Source organism: Protomyctophum bolini (assembly GCF_963924005.1).
Source record: "Protomyctophum bolini genome assembly, chromosome: 11".
Taxonomy (NCBI): domain Eukaryota; kingdom Metazoa; phylum Chordata; class Actinopteri; order Myctophiformes; family Myctophidae; genus Protomyctophum; species Protomyctophum bolini.
Genome location: NC_137872.1, coordinates 23,850,552 through 23,863,051, shown reverse-complemented (window position 1 = coordinate 23,863,051; position 12,500 = coordinate 23,850,552). Strand labels below are relative to the sequence as shown.

General features: G+C 45.2%; 1 protein-coding gene across 1 annotated transcript in view; it reads right to left on the bottom strand.

The window, feature by feature from the left end:
- The window catches only part of adgrl1a (adhesion G protein-coupled receptor L1a), a 194,276-nt gene that overhangs the window by 59,270 nt on the left and 122,506 nt on the right, over positions 1-12,500 (bottom strand). The window contains exon 5 of the mRNA XM_080776013.1: positions 1,408-1,422. Within this exon, the coding sequence (XP_080632139.1) occupies positions 1,408-1,422 (15 nt within the window). The remainder of the gene's footprint in view (positions 1-1,407; positions 1,423-12,500) is intronic.

Below are 12,500 nucleotides of genomic sequence, written 5' to 3'. Positions count from 1 at the left end.
CTGTACCTATAGTCTCGTACCAGGCCCAAACTCATCTGGGGGGGACCAATGTGACGCTGGCAGGGGACGCGTCCCCCGCGTCCCCTAGGCTATTGCGCCCCTGCGTGGCAAATGTACAGTTACAGACCTATTGTGGTCATTCAGGGCTATCTATTTATGTGTTTCTGGTAATATTATTGTCCACTCATTTTGAGAGATGGAAATGGGATGTTGACAAAAAATTCCACCACAAGCCAACATGGCGATGACTCCTGATTTGTACACTCTCAGAGTTACGGTTACGGGACCAGAGATACAGGGCCATTTGGAACCCACTCAAGGACACTTTGAGACACACTGGTGTAGCAGAGTGTGCAATAGAGCGTCGCAGTCCCGCCCCCTCGAGAGACCCGGAAAATAAATCCCCGTTCATTTTCCTCATAGACTTTTCAAAAACTATTTATTTAAAGACGTTTACGCCGTGGACAAAGCCAACTCTTGTCGTGACAAATCATGACAATAAACACAATGTTTTGGGCCAAACAAATAATTAGAAAGTAGAAAAAAACGGCAGGTGACAACACTTTTGTTGTTGTTTTTCTTCTTTGAAATTATTTGTTTGGTCCAAAATATTGTGTTTGTTGTCATGATTTGTCACGACTCGAGTTGTCGAGTCCCGCCCCCTTTCTTGACGACACCAGGCCCAGGAAATAGTTCCCAATGCATTTTTCCAATAGACATTCCAAAACTTATTTATTTAAAGACCTTATAAGCGTCGTACAAAGCCAACTCTTGTCGTGACAAATCATGACAACAAACACAATATTTTGGACCAAACAACAAAGTGTTGTCCAGCCCGAAATTTTTTGTTTGTTGTCATGATTTGTCACGACAAGAGTTGGCTTTGTCCGCGGCGTAAACGTCTTTAAATAAATACTTTCTGAAAAGTCTATGAGGAAAATGAACAGAGATTTCTTTTCTGGGTCTCTCGAGGGGGCGGGACTGCGACGCTCTATAGCAGCACCCTGACTGGAATGCAACAGAGCCTTCATTAATATCATCGGTAACACCTGTGAAGTTAGTAAAGGGCCCGGAAGTAGTAAGAGTTATTCTGTGTGCATAGCGTATTAATGTGTGTATGCGCGTGTGTTTGTGAGTGCGCACGGTGGTGTGTGTGTGTGCGTGCAGGTCAGGCTGGTGTCGTTGGAATCGAGAGGAAATCTAGAAGGATCTTAGAGGCTTGGTTATATACAGTAAGTCAGAGAGAGAGAGAGAGAGAGAGAGAGAGAGAGGAGGGGGATCAACATCAAACATGACCACTACACAAGGTGCTGGGTTAGGAGGGAGGGGATGAGGGGAGGAGGAAAGGAAACGAGGGAGGAGGAAGGAGGGGCGAGCTGTGGTTTTTATGTTCATTGTGGTCTTTACCTTTTTGATCCACTTCTATTCAAGCATCGGAAACAAGGAGAAAGAGACACAGACAGAGAGATAAGGGAGAGAGAGAGAGCGTGGAAGAGAGAGGAAGAAGACACAGAGAGAGAGAGAGAGAGAGATAGAAAGTAAAAGGAAATGAAAGAAAAACAGGTGCAGGAAAAAAGAGAAAATTGAGATTAAATAAAACGCTGTCCTTTATCTGTATTTTGTCCTGTTTGTTTCATTGTGGTTTCCTTCTTTTCTTTTTTTTAAACGCATGTTATCTGTCTGCGCTGTAATTGGCTACTCAGAGAAAGGATGGATCAAATGAAAAATGAGAAAGGGGGGGGAAATAAATGACCTGACCGGGGGGGTTAAGTCCATTTCTAAACCAGTTTCAGCTTTAGCAAAAAAAAGGAAAGAAAAAAGAAGAAGAGGAAAAACACAAAAAACACACCCCATCCCCTCCAAACCCCCCCCCCCCCCCACCACCACCGCCACAGAGTATCTGTCGTCTTATCACCACATCCCTCCCTCTCTCGCTCGCTCGTCCTCTCTACCCATCTGCAGGGACCTGGCAGGGGAGAGAGAGAGAGAGAGAGAGAGAGAGAGAGAGAGAGAGAGAGAGAGAGCATATAGCTTTGTACTGTGTATAGTCTGCTTCAGCTGTGGAGGTAAACACAGAGAGAGAGAGAGGGGCAAACAGAGAGAGAGAGAGAGAGAGAGCATATAGCTTTGTACTTGTGCTTGTGTAGTCTGCTTCAGCTGTGGAGGTAAACAGAGAGAGAGGGAGAGAGAGAGAGAGAGATTTTGAATAGTAGGATGAAGGGCAAGGATGTGAGTTTGTGTGCGTGTTCCATGAAGTCCATTCAGTGTGTGCATCAAAACTCCTGTCAGCACCATAGAGGTGGTGCAGGGGTAAAACTCCTGTCAGCACCATAGAGGTGGTGCTGGGGTAAAACTCCTGTCAGCACCATAGAGGTGGTGCAGGGGTAAAACTCCTAACCAGCACCATAGAGGTGGTGCAGGGGTAAAACTCCTAACCAGCACCATAGAGGTGGTGCAGGGGTAAAACTCCTGTCAGCACCATAGAGGTGGTGCTGGGGTAAAACTCCTGTCAGCACCATAGAGGTGGTGCAGGGGTAAAACTCCTAACCAGCACCATAGAGGTGGTGCTGGGGTAAAACTCCTAACCAGCACCATAGAGGTGGTGCAGCCTGCAGGGGTAAAACTCCTGTCAGCACCATAGAGGTGGTGCTGGGGTAAAACTCCTAACCAGCACCATAGAGGTGGTGCAGGGGTAAAACTCCTAACCAGCACCATAGAGGTGGTGCAGGGGTAAAACTCCTGTCAGCACCATAGAGGTGGTGCTGGGGTAAAACTCCTAACCAGCACCATAGAGGTGGTGCAGGGGTAAAACTCCTAACCAGCACCATAGAGGTGGTGCAGGGGTAAAACTCCTAACCAGCACCATAGAGGTGGTGCAGGGGTAAAACTCCTAACCAGCACCATAGAGGTGGTGCAGGGGTAAAACTCCTAACCAGCACCATAGAGGTGGTGCAGGGGTAAAACTCCTAACCAGCACCATAGAGGTGGTGCTGGGGTAAAACTCCTAACCAGCACCATAGAGGTGGTGCTGGGGTAAAACTCCTAACCAGCACCATAAAGGTGGTGCAGGGGTAAAACTCCTAACCAGCACCATAGAGGTGGTGCTGGGGTAAAACTCCTAACCAGCACCATAGAGGTGGTGCAGGGGTAAAACTTCCTCCCTCCCGGTGAAACGCCTCGTCATGTGAGAGGAAGCAGCTGTCGACGCCATGTGTTTGAGAGGACACGTGGGCTTGTCTCTATACCATCCTCAAGACCAATAGGAGTTGGCAGTGACACGGACTGTACACTATGGGAGGAGGAGGGGGGGGGGGGGGGGATTGGCAATGACTAAATTGCAGGGGGGGGGGGGGGGAATAACAAAGAACAGTTGATCCGCCCCCCCAAAAAAGTGTCCACATCAAAGCCATCCAGTAAAAAAGTGAAGACAGCGCTGCCACGGACATCGGTCAATTTACAGAACCGGGACGCCCCGCTATAGAAGCCAGCGAAAACACTCACCCTATCGACCGGCCAATCAATGAGGAGCGCCTGATGCACTCGCTTCATCAAAGGCAATGGAGAACAAACAGCTGAGAAAATGGGAGGACCGCGTGGAATGCCTCGACCAAAAAAATACAGAGAGAGAGAGAGATAGAGAGAGAGACATCCACACATCCAGTATCCAGTCACGTGCTCAGTGACTGGATACCACTCCCCCCCTCAAAAAAAAGGCAAAAGAAAGCAGGAAATAGAAGAAACGCAGAGACCGGAGATGTGTGACACGGCATTGATCAATAAGACCTCGGCTGACACAAGCAGGTGTGGCACAATTCCGCTGACGAACAGCGGGGCATTGCCTGACACCTGCTTGTTGCTGGCATAGCGGTGCGCACGCACGGCGCACACGTGTGACGTGCACATGTGCATGTGTGTCTGTGAGTGAAAAGCTAGCAGCTCCGACCTGGCTTTCACATTCTGGCTCGGGTGTGTGTGTCTCATCTGCTGGTGGCTGGCTGACAAGCAAGTGGCGTTGTGTGTGTGTGTGTGTGTGTGTGTTACTACTGTGTGATTACACGTGTCTCATGGGAGAGTGAGACGTGTCAGAGGCATGTGCCCGGCGGGTCCCCGTTTCATGTGTGTGTGTGTGTGTGTGTGTGTGTGTGTGTGTGTGTGTGTGTGTGTGTGTGTGTGTGTGTGTGTGTGTGTGTGCGTGCGTGTGTGTGTGTGTGCGTGTGCATGTGCGTGTGCTATATGCCGCCCGTCTTCCCGGAGGAGAGCCTTGTGAAGAAAGATAAAGCGAGACAGAGAGAGAGAGAAAATCCACAGGCTCTGTGTGATGAACTCAGGGCAGCAACAACAGCCGGCCATCATCATGCTGAGTCCAACTGGGGAAACTCACCCCTGTCACGTGAAAAGAAGCGGCTTGGACTCCACATGCATAGAAGGAAGCATGAGCTCAGTCTGTTGCTCTCCCCAGGTTGGCAGAGGGAGTGTAGCTCCCAGGATTACATTCGATAATTGACACTATAGTGAAAAATAATGTGTTGCAATATTCCTGGGATAAAACATTTTTTGACAGCCTATCCACCACTGGAAGGCATAAAGGAATGTATAGTATACAGAGGGAGGAGGGTGGGTATGTCTGTGTGTGTTTGTGTGTGTGTGTGTGTGTGTGTGTGTGTGTGTGTGTGTGTGTGTGTGTGTGTGTGTGTGTGTGGGGGGGGGTCGTAGCTCCTCCCCTGCTGCTGCAGAAGAGTATAAGTCTAACATGGCTGTAAAAGCCATCGGGGGGATCGTGACTGCAATGTCTTCTGTGTGACCTGTTTGCACCACATACACACTGATAGACGCTCCATGTTACATGCATTTATGTGAGTGAGGCTATGTAGAGAGAGAGAGAGAGAGAGAGAGAGAGAGAGAGAGAGAGAGAGAGAGAGAGAGAGAGAGAGTGGGGGGGGCGAGTTGGGGGGCAGAGAGAGAGGAGGGGAGAAAGAGAGAAGGAGAAAGAGAGGGAGAGAGAGAGGGGGAGAGAGAGAGGGGAGAGAGAGAGGGAGAGAGAGGGGGAGAGAGAGGGAGAGAGAGGGGGGGAGAGAGAGGGGGAGAGAGAGAGGGAGAGAGAGGGGGGGAGAAAGAGAGTCCTTTGGTGCTGTAGACAGGAGGAAGAAGAAGAGGAGTGGAAGACTTCTGTCATCTCCTGTGGATTCTTGATGCTCAGCTGTCTGAAAAATAGACACGGAGCTAAGACAAACATGCAGCACAGAGAGAGAGAGAGAGAGAGAGAGAGAGAGAGAGAGAGAGAGAGAGAGAGAGAGAGAGAGAGAGAGACAGAGAGAGAGAGAGAGAGAGAGAGAGAGAGAGACAGAGAGAGAGAGAGAGAGCCAGCGTCCAGTCATGCTCACAGTGAGGAGGCCGTTCGTTGGTTGACGATGTCGCTCGTTGTCTTCACTTAATCTTTTCTCGTCTCTCTCTTTTCTGGAACCTTGTGAGGATAAAGACTCAAACCCCTCCCCCGCCTTCGGCTCTGTTCACCATTCTCGGCGCTCTCTTACGAACCTATCAATTACTCGGAACACAAAATGAGCACGCAGCTTGTTATACGTGTGTGTGTGTGTGTGTGTGTGGGGTGCATACACACGTGCACAGTCACAGATAAGGTGGGAGTGCTGCTGGAGAGTCTGCCTGATCTTTACTCTCTCTCTCTCTCTCTCTCTCTCTCTGGCCAAAGTCACATGTGTTACATGCGGCTACATTTGAAAATAGCCAATCTGGACAAAAATCTAAACGTGGTATTTGTTTAGTAGTTTTGAAACATTTTAACAACATAAATATGGTATGGGGGTCCCTGGCAGGAAGTCTTTTCAAATAGGGGGGGGTCCTTGCCATGAAAATGTTTAAGAACCACTGGTTTAAAACAACATTAAGGAAACAAGCCCAAATAAGCAACTACATTTAGAAACAAGTCCCAAAAAACTACCAATTACAAGCCACTTCAGTGGCCACAACAAGCCTAACATTGCATATAACAGGCAGGACATGGCAACACGGGTTGTAGTACTCGTCCGCTCACGCTTCATTTGGCTCCGTGTTCTCAAGGAGACCAGGAAACGAGGAGACGAGGAGACGAGGAGACGGGATCCCCGGTCACTGGGCGCGCATCCCAACCCACTCAGCATTCTCCAAACATAATGTGTCTCCATACATATTAATGGGGATTCTCCCTCTCCGCTACATCAAAGCCCTCTTCCCTCTCGCCTCCCTTGAAAACTTGTCACATTACAAGGCCATTATTCCTTCTCCTGACAAACTCCAGTCAACTATCATTTCCGGGGGCTTTGTGTCAAAAACAAACAAAAAAAAGCAATATCTCATAATGAATAGGCGGTCCCGCATAACATTGTGTTGTGTTGTTGTGCCTTGTGCGTGTTTGTGCGTGTGCGTGCGTGCGCGCGCGCGTGTGTGTGTGTGTGTGTGTGTGTGTGTTTGGGGGCGGGGAATCAATTTCATAAAGTGAAACAGTGACAGAGCTGCTGCAGTACATGAATGTGAAGTGGGTAGCCACTGAGGAACAGCTGAACAGACTCTATAAATTGCCAGATTTATATATAGTTGGGTCAGTGACGTGACACCCCAAAAAAAGTGTTTTTTAAAAACCTTTAAATAACAGGAATATAAATGATTTACTTTTGTTCTACTCACTCTCATCCTTATGGAAACATATTTTGTTTTTAGATATTTTATTGGAATCAGAGTTTATTCAGCATTTTGTTGTACTTGTGCCTAAAATCGTCATATGGTGTGACATGACAATAATTGTTTATAAAATGAAAATGGAGTACACCTTTCTTAAGTTGCTCACTTTATCAAAGTCCTTTATCATAACTAACCTGTAATCCACTATAGTTTTGTGAAAATGTATTAAATCTGTATATTATTTCCGTAATCAACACTCAATGTGAGGCCCATGTTATCGGTCTTTCAATATATTTTGTATTTATTGTGACAAAACTTTCTCTAAAATTACACAAATATTTGTGACTCTTCCTTAGACTATTTGCTATGTAATCCATGAACATTAATGGTTTCATCATTAATAAAGGTATGGTTTTTTTCACTATTTGGAACGTCACACCAAATTATTTAGTGTCACACCGTATGATCATATCTTCATTTTTCAAAGCAAACTGTGTTTTAACCTACTTATTAGTGAGTACTGAACTTTACAGATTGATTTAACAATTACTCAGGAAAAACAGCAACAGGAAAATTGCTTTAACATTGAATAACATGGCAATGACTGAATAAAACGAAATTAAACACAATTTATTGTGGATAGTTGCAGATTTTAGGTGAAAATGTTTAAAACAAATGTTTAAATGGACAAAAGAAGCATGGGACTTTGTTATTTATTGTTATATCTGTAGGAAAATACAGTTTGTACCATATGGTGTGACAAAAAACTCATATGGCGTGACAGGAAAACAGTCACACCATTATGATAAAGTGTCACACCATATTACGTTTTCTGCACTTAACATAACATTGAGGCTACTAGCTACACATTAGCATGCTAACAACATGCTAGCTATAACAAAGCAACATAGATTTACATGTAATTATGACCAAAAAATCTAATACCTTTAGCTTTTTTAATGAAAAAGGTGTCACACCCACAGACACTTGGAAGAGTCGCATTGGTCAGCGTTCCAACAAGATCGTATTTCATGAAAAGGTTAAAATGATAATTCACCACAGACACCTGTCATGCTATTGTAATGCAAGTGCTGAACAGCCTTACTGAATAAGTACCTCTCTATCCCAATGGGTGTCCAAACAATTGCCTGTTGAAATGTCCCAAAATGGTGTCACACAATATGATTTTGGTTTGGGGGACAAAATCTTTTTGATCAGAAATGACTGAAAACATTATGCTTGGACTTTGAAAAGATTAGGCTCACAAATAGACATCTATATTATATTTATGGAATTTTTAAAATAATTTTAGCATTTTTTTCCTTAGTTTTATTTAAGTTCCTACTTTGAGAAACAAGGCCGGGACAGTCGCACCATATGATTTTTGCTGTGTTTGGTTGAAAATTCTGAAGAAATGAGGAATGAAATGTTTTAATCTTGAGTATGTTCACATGGAGCATAATGTCCTGCACAATATTCAGAAGGTTTTTGACAAATATATGTTTTATTTATACATGAGTGACACTGAGGACAGCCAGGGACACCATGTCACGTCACCCACCCAGTTGCGTGCCGGTGTCGTGCTCCTGAACATATAACTGATCTACAAGCTCACAAAGCGCCACAGAAGGACACGCTGTGAGCTTGTATATTGGCTATCATGTTCAGTGAAAGCGCCACCCCGGGTATATAACTGGGTCTTTATACGATCTGAGTAGGCACTTTTTCTATAAAGAAGCCAGTTCTTCAGCCACACAGCCGCTATGTGCATATTATTAACACCATAAATCACAGCTGATGAAATAGCGGGGCTTTCAGGACAAGCCCTAATGGGGCCCCGTATGGCCCTGCACGGATAGCCCCCTTTGGAGAGCATTAGGAATCGATAATGATGTAGCACTGTGTTCTGTCTGGGGGAAGGGGTTGAGGGTTGAGGGTGGGGGGTGGGGTGCAGGTAGAGTTCCCTCGTAGGGTAGATTTACATTGACTGTGTATATGTGTGTGTGTGTGTGTGTGTGTGTGTGTGTGTGCGTGCGTGCGTGCGTGCATGTACGTTTGTGCGTGTGTTAACACTGCAGTGTATAGGGGTTTCCGATGCAGTAAATACAAGATGCAGCTGTGTGTGTATGTATGTGTGTGTGTGTGTGTGTGCGTGCGCCGCGTGTGTGTGCGTGCGTGCGCGAGTGTGTGTGTGAATCTGTGATGTCTTAATGGAATGCAGCAGGCTAAAGCAGGCTGTGGCAGTGTGAAATGAGAGTTGGGCGGAGGCGTTTTGTCTTGCTCTGTTATGGCTGCTGTGTCGCTGGAAGGAAGGCCTCATGGGGCTCGTTTTAGGGTTTTTGGGGCGGGAAAGGGAAAGGGAAGAGAAGAGGACAGGGAAGGAAGGGAACTAAGTATAGGGATGTCCGATAGTGACTTTTTTGCCGATATCCCGATATTGTCCAACTCCTATAACTTCCGATGCCGATATCAACCAATATCAACCCATATATGCGGTCGGGGAATTAACACATTTTATGCCTAATTTTATTGTGATGTCCCGCTGGATGCATTCATAAATGTAAGGTTTTCGAAATAAAAATAAACTTCATAAATTCGGGAGACATTTAAATCAATTAAAACCAATAAAGGTATTTTCCCATAGATTTTTTTTTGCAAATATTGGCCGATAATACATTCACTCAAGTACTGTACTTTACTGGAGTATATCCAATTTTCAATACTTCAACTTCTACTCCACTACTGTACATCTATTGTACTTTTGCTCCACTACAATTAGCCTATTTGAAAACGTATAAAGTGTAAAGTATAGTTAAGAGTACTTTGTAGATTTTGATAATTATTACAACAAAGCACTTGTGTCGCATTGTAGATCTGCTATTTTCTACATTTGAAAACTTGAATTGTTTGAAAACTTGAACATTCTGCATAATGAGTTTATTTTTCTTTTAGGCTACTTTAAGTACATTTTGATGCCAATACTTTTGTGCTTTTACTCAAGTACATTTTCTATTCCAGACTTTTGCTTGTAACAGAGTATTTCTTGTTTATTTCAGTATTGATAGTTTTACTTAGGTAAAACATGTGAGTACAATTTCCACCACGTTATCTGACTCGTCGGTGGGTGTATCTGGTATCGCCGGTCACACACACAGCCAATCAGACACAGCAGATCACACACACAGCCAATCAGACACAGCAGATCACACACACAGCCAATCAGACACAGCAGACGACGGTGCGCCGCAGTGTGGTTCCCCGTCGGCCTCCCTCATCTGAGCTCTAGCCGACGGCAGGGTGTGTGTCTGTGTGTGTGTGTGTGTGTGTGTGTGTGTGTGTGTGTGTGTGTGAGCGTGTGCGCATGCGTGCGTGCATGCATGCGTGCGTGTGTGTCTCCATTCGGATCTGCCCGTCACCGCTGCATTTCAGGTGACTGGTGACATGGCGCCTGTGTGACACACGCACACAGGGGACCCTGTCAGATGTCACACACGCAAACACGCGCGCATGTCAAGCTGGCTACGCGCGCCGTCTCAGCTGCCAAAACAACAATACACATCGTCTGTCTTTTCTTCACCTATATTAAAAAAATAAACTGCCTGTCATCCTCAAATGACACCGGCGATGCCCAAACATGCCCAGCCAGACATGAGAGATGAGGCATTACTAGAGCGATTAGCAACGGCAAATTCAATTAATCTTGACAAATCTCTGCTGAGGCAGAGCTAAAAGCGGCCGACGTGTCTCTCCTGGTAATTAAAAGTGGCCGAGTTGAGTAGACTGGTGGGACGGGGACTTGATTTTAGGGACCACGAGCTCTGCGGCGACGAGCATGTCAGGTCCTATTTGGTTCTGTCAGAGGGGCGCAAACATGTAGAGCAGGCCACCGCGTGCGTGAGCGCATGTGTGTGTGTGTGTGTGTGTGTTTCTGTATCGCATAGAAGGGAAAGCAACCAGGGATTATCTCTGTCTCTCTCTCTCTAATTCACAGAGAAACAACACGGTCAGTGGCCAAACACACAAACTGTCAGTCTTCATTCAAAATGTACAGTTTGTGTGTGTGTGTGTGTGTGTGTGTGTCACACACAATATTCACGTGAGAAGATTCTAGTTTCATACATTTGAAAACTTGGACACTCTGCACACCTACTATTGTGATTAATTAATTCCGCAGTCAAACTGTTAAGTACATTTTGTACTTGTACTCAAGTAACATTTTGGCCTTTTACTTGCAACAGAGTACTTTTGTAGTATTGCTACTTGTACTTTAGTTAAAAAAACGTTAGAATGGCTCAGGCTGTTGCCGCGCAAGTTTGTAAACGATATAAAACTTTCCTGCGTCCATATTGCGGTTATGTTAATTATGCATGTAGTCCAGACGAGAGCGGTAGCGCTCCAGACACCCAGAGAAAGTTGCGTGTATTGTTGGCTAAATGCAGATGTGGCATTGTGGCATAATCATTCAGTAGACATGGGCATAATCAACTGTAGCTGATGTTGTTCTTTCTTTTCATTACAAATCATTACAATTTTAATGATTTTTACATAGGCCTACTAATATTCTCATAGATCCTCTACTGCCAGAAGTAGGCTACAAAGTATACATAAGCATGAGATTCATCGTTTGCAGATCTTAAAGCTCACAATGAGGGGCGGCATGATGCATTGTGAACTTATGAGTTTGACTTTGGAGATTGAATATATATTCGCTGGAGCGCAACACCTCTGAATGTCAGATAATTGCTCGTTTAGATTGATTCGCTAAACATTGATTGCACAAAAGATAATTTAGAAACCGTGAAAACAGGCCGTTTATAGAGGAATATGGACAGTAAACAATGTGTTTATCCTACCTGGGGTCTCTCAATGCAAAGCCGTTTTGAAGTTACACAAAGAATGTTTAATTTCCACCCAAGAAGACGAAGCACTTTGACGAGGTCCATGGTGCTGACAGACAGTGTGGTGGCTGTGCTGCCTATATATTGTATAGCCTATATACTAATCTATTCTACACTACACCATTTAATAGTAACAATAATGTAGAAGATCATCCGTTTTTTTCTTGTCTTTCCAGATTGGTATTAAAGCACCATAATTTAGGCTATATCTGTTGCAGATCGGCTATTTTCGGAGAAGAGATTTATAGACATTATTTTCAAATATAAAATAGCTGTGAGTGATACTGGAGGTGGAGAGCTCATGGTGAAGTGAGGTTAGTTTGGAGGGAGCGAGGGGACTATTGCGTCACCGTTTTATCAAATAGGCGGCATTCTCTGTACACATGGAGACGATAAAGTCGCGTCTCCAAACTTTCCCACTCTGGAAAGTCGTTTAAAAATGAGCCGGTTAAGTCCCCAAAAACGCCGTCTCCGTGTGACAGAAAGGGCAGATCGGCTAAATACTTCCCCGGGTAACGCAGAATACGTGCTCGTCTGGATGGCCCCTGAGTGTGTGCACGTGCATGTGTGCATTCCCCGTGTCCCCACAGCTGAGCAGAGGACAGGGATAATTGGCTGTTCTTTGTAACCTCAGACAGGCGAGACTTTCCCATCATGAGGGGGGATCAGCTTCCAATTTTACAAAGCCCCGCCGTCCGTTCCTTCATACGCAATCAACAACGATTTTCAAAATATAGGGAGAGAGAGAGAGAGAAAAAAAATGCATGTCAGCAGCTATTTAATCATCCTCTTGATTGCCTTCTTGGAGAGAACGAGGGCTCTTCCGTGTGCAGTCAGAGGGAAATAAAAAAAATAAAAAGTCTGGCTGGAATGCATGAGAAGCAGGTGGGGTGGGCAGGTGTCCCGACCATGACGCAGGCGGCCTGGGGG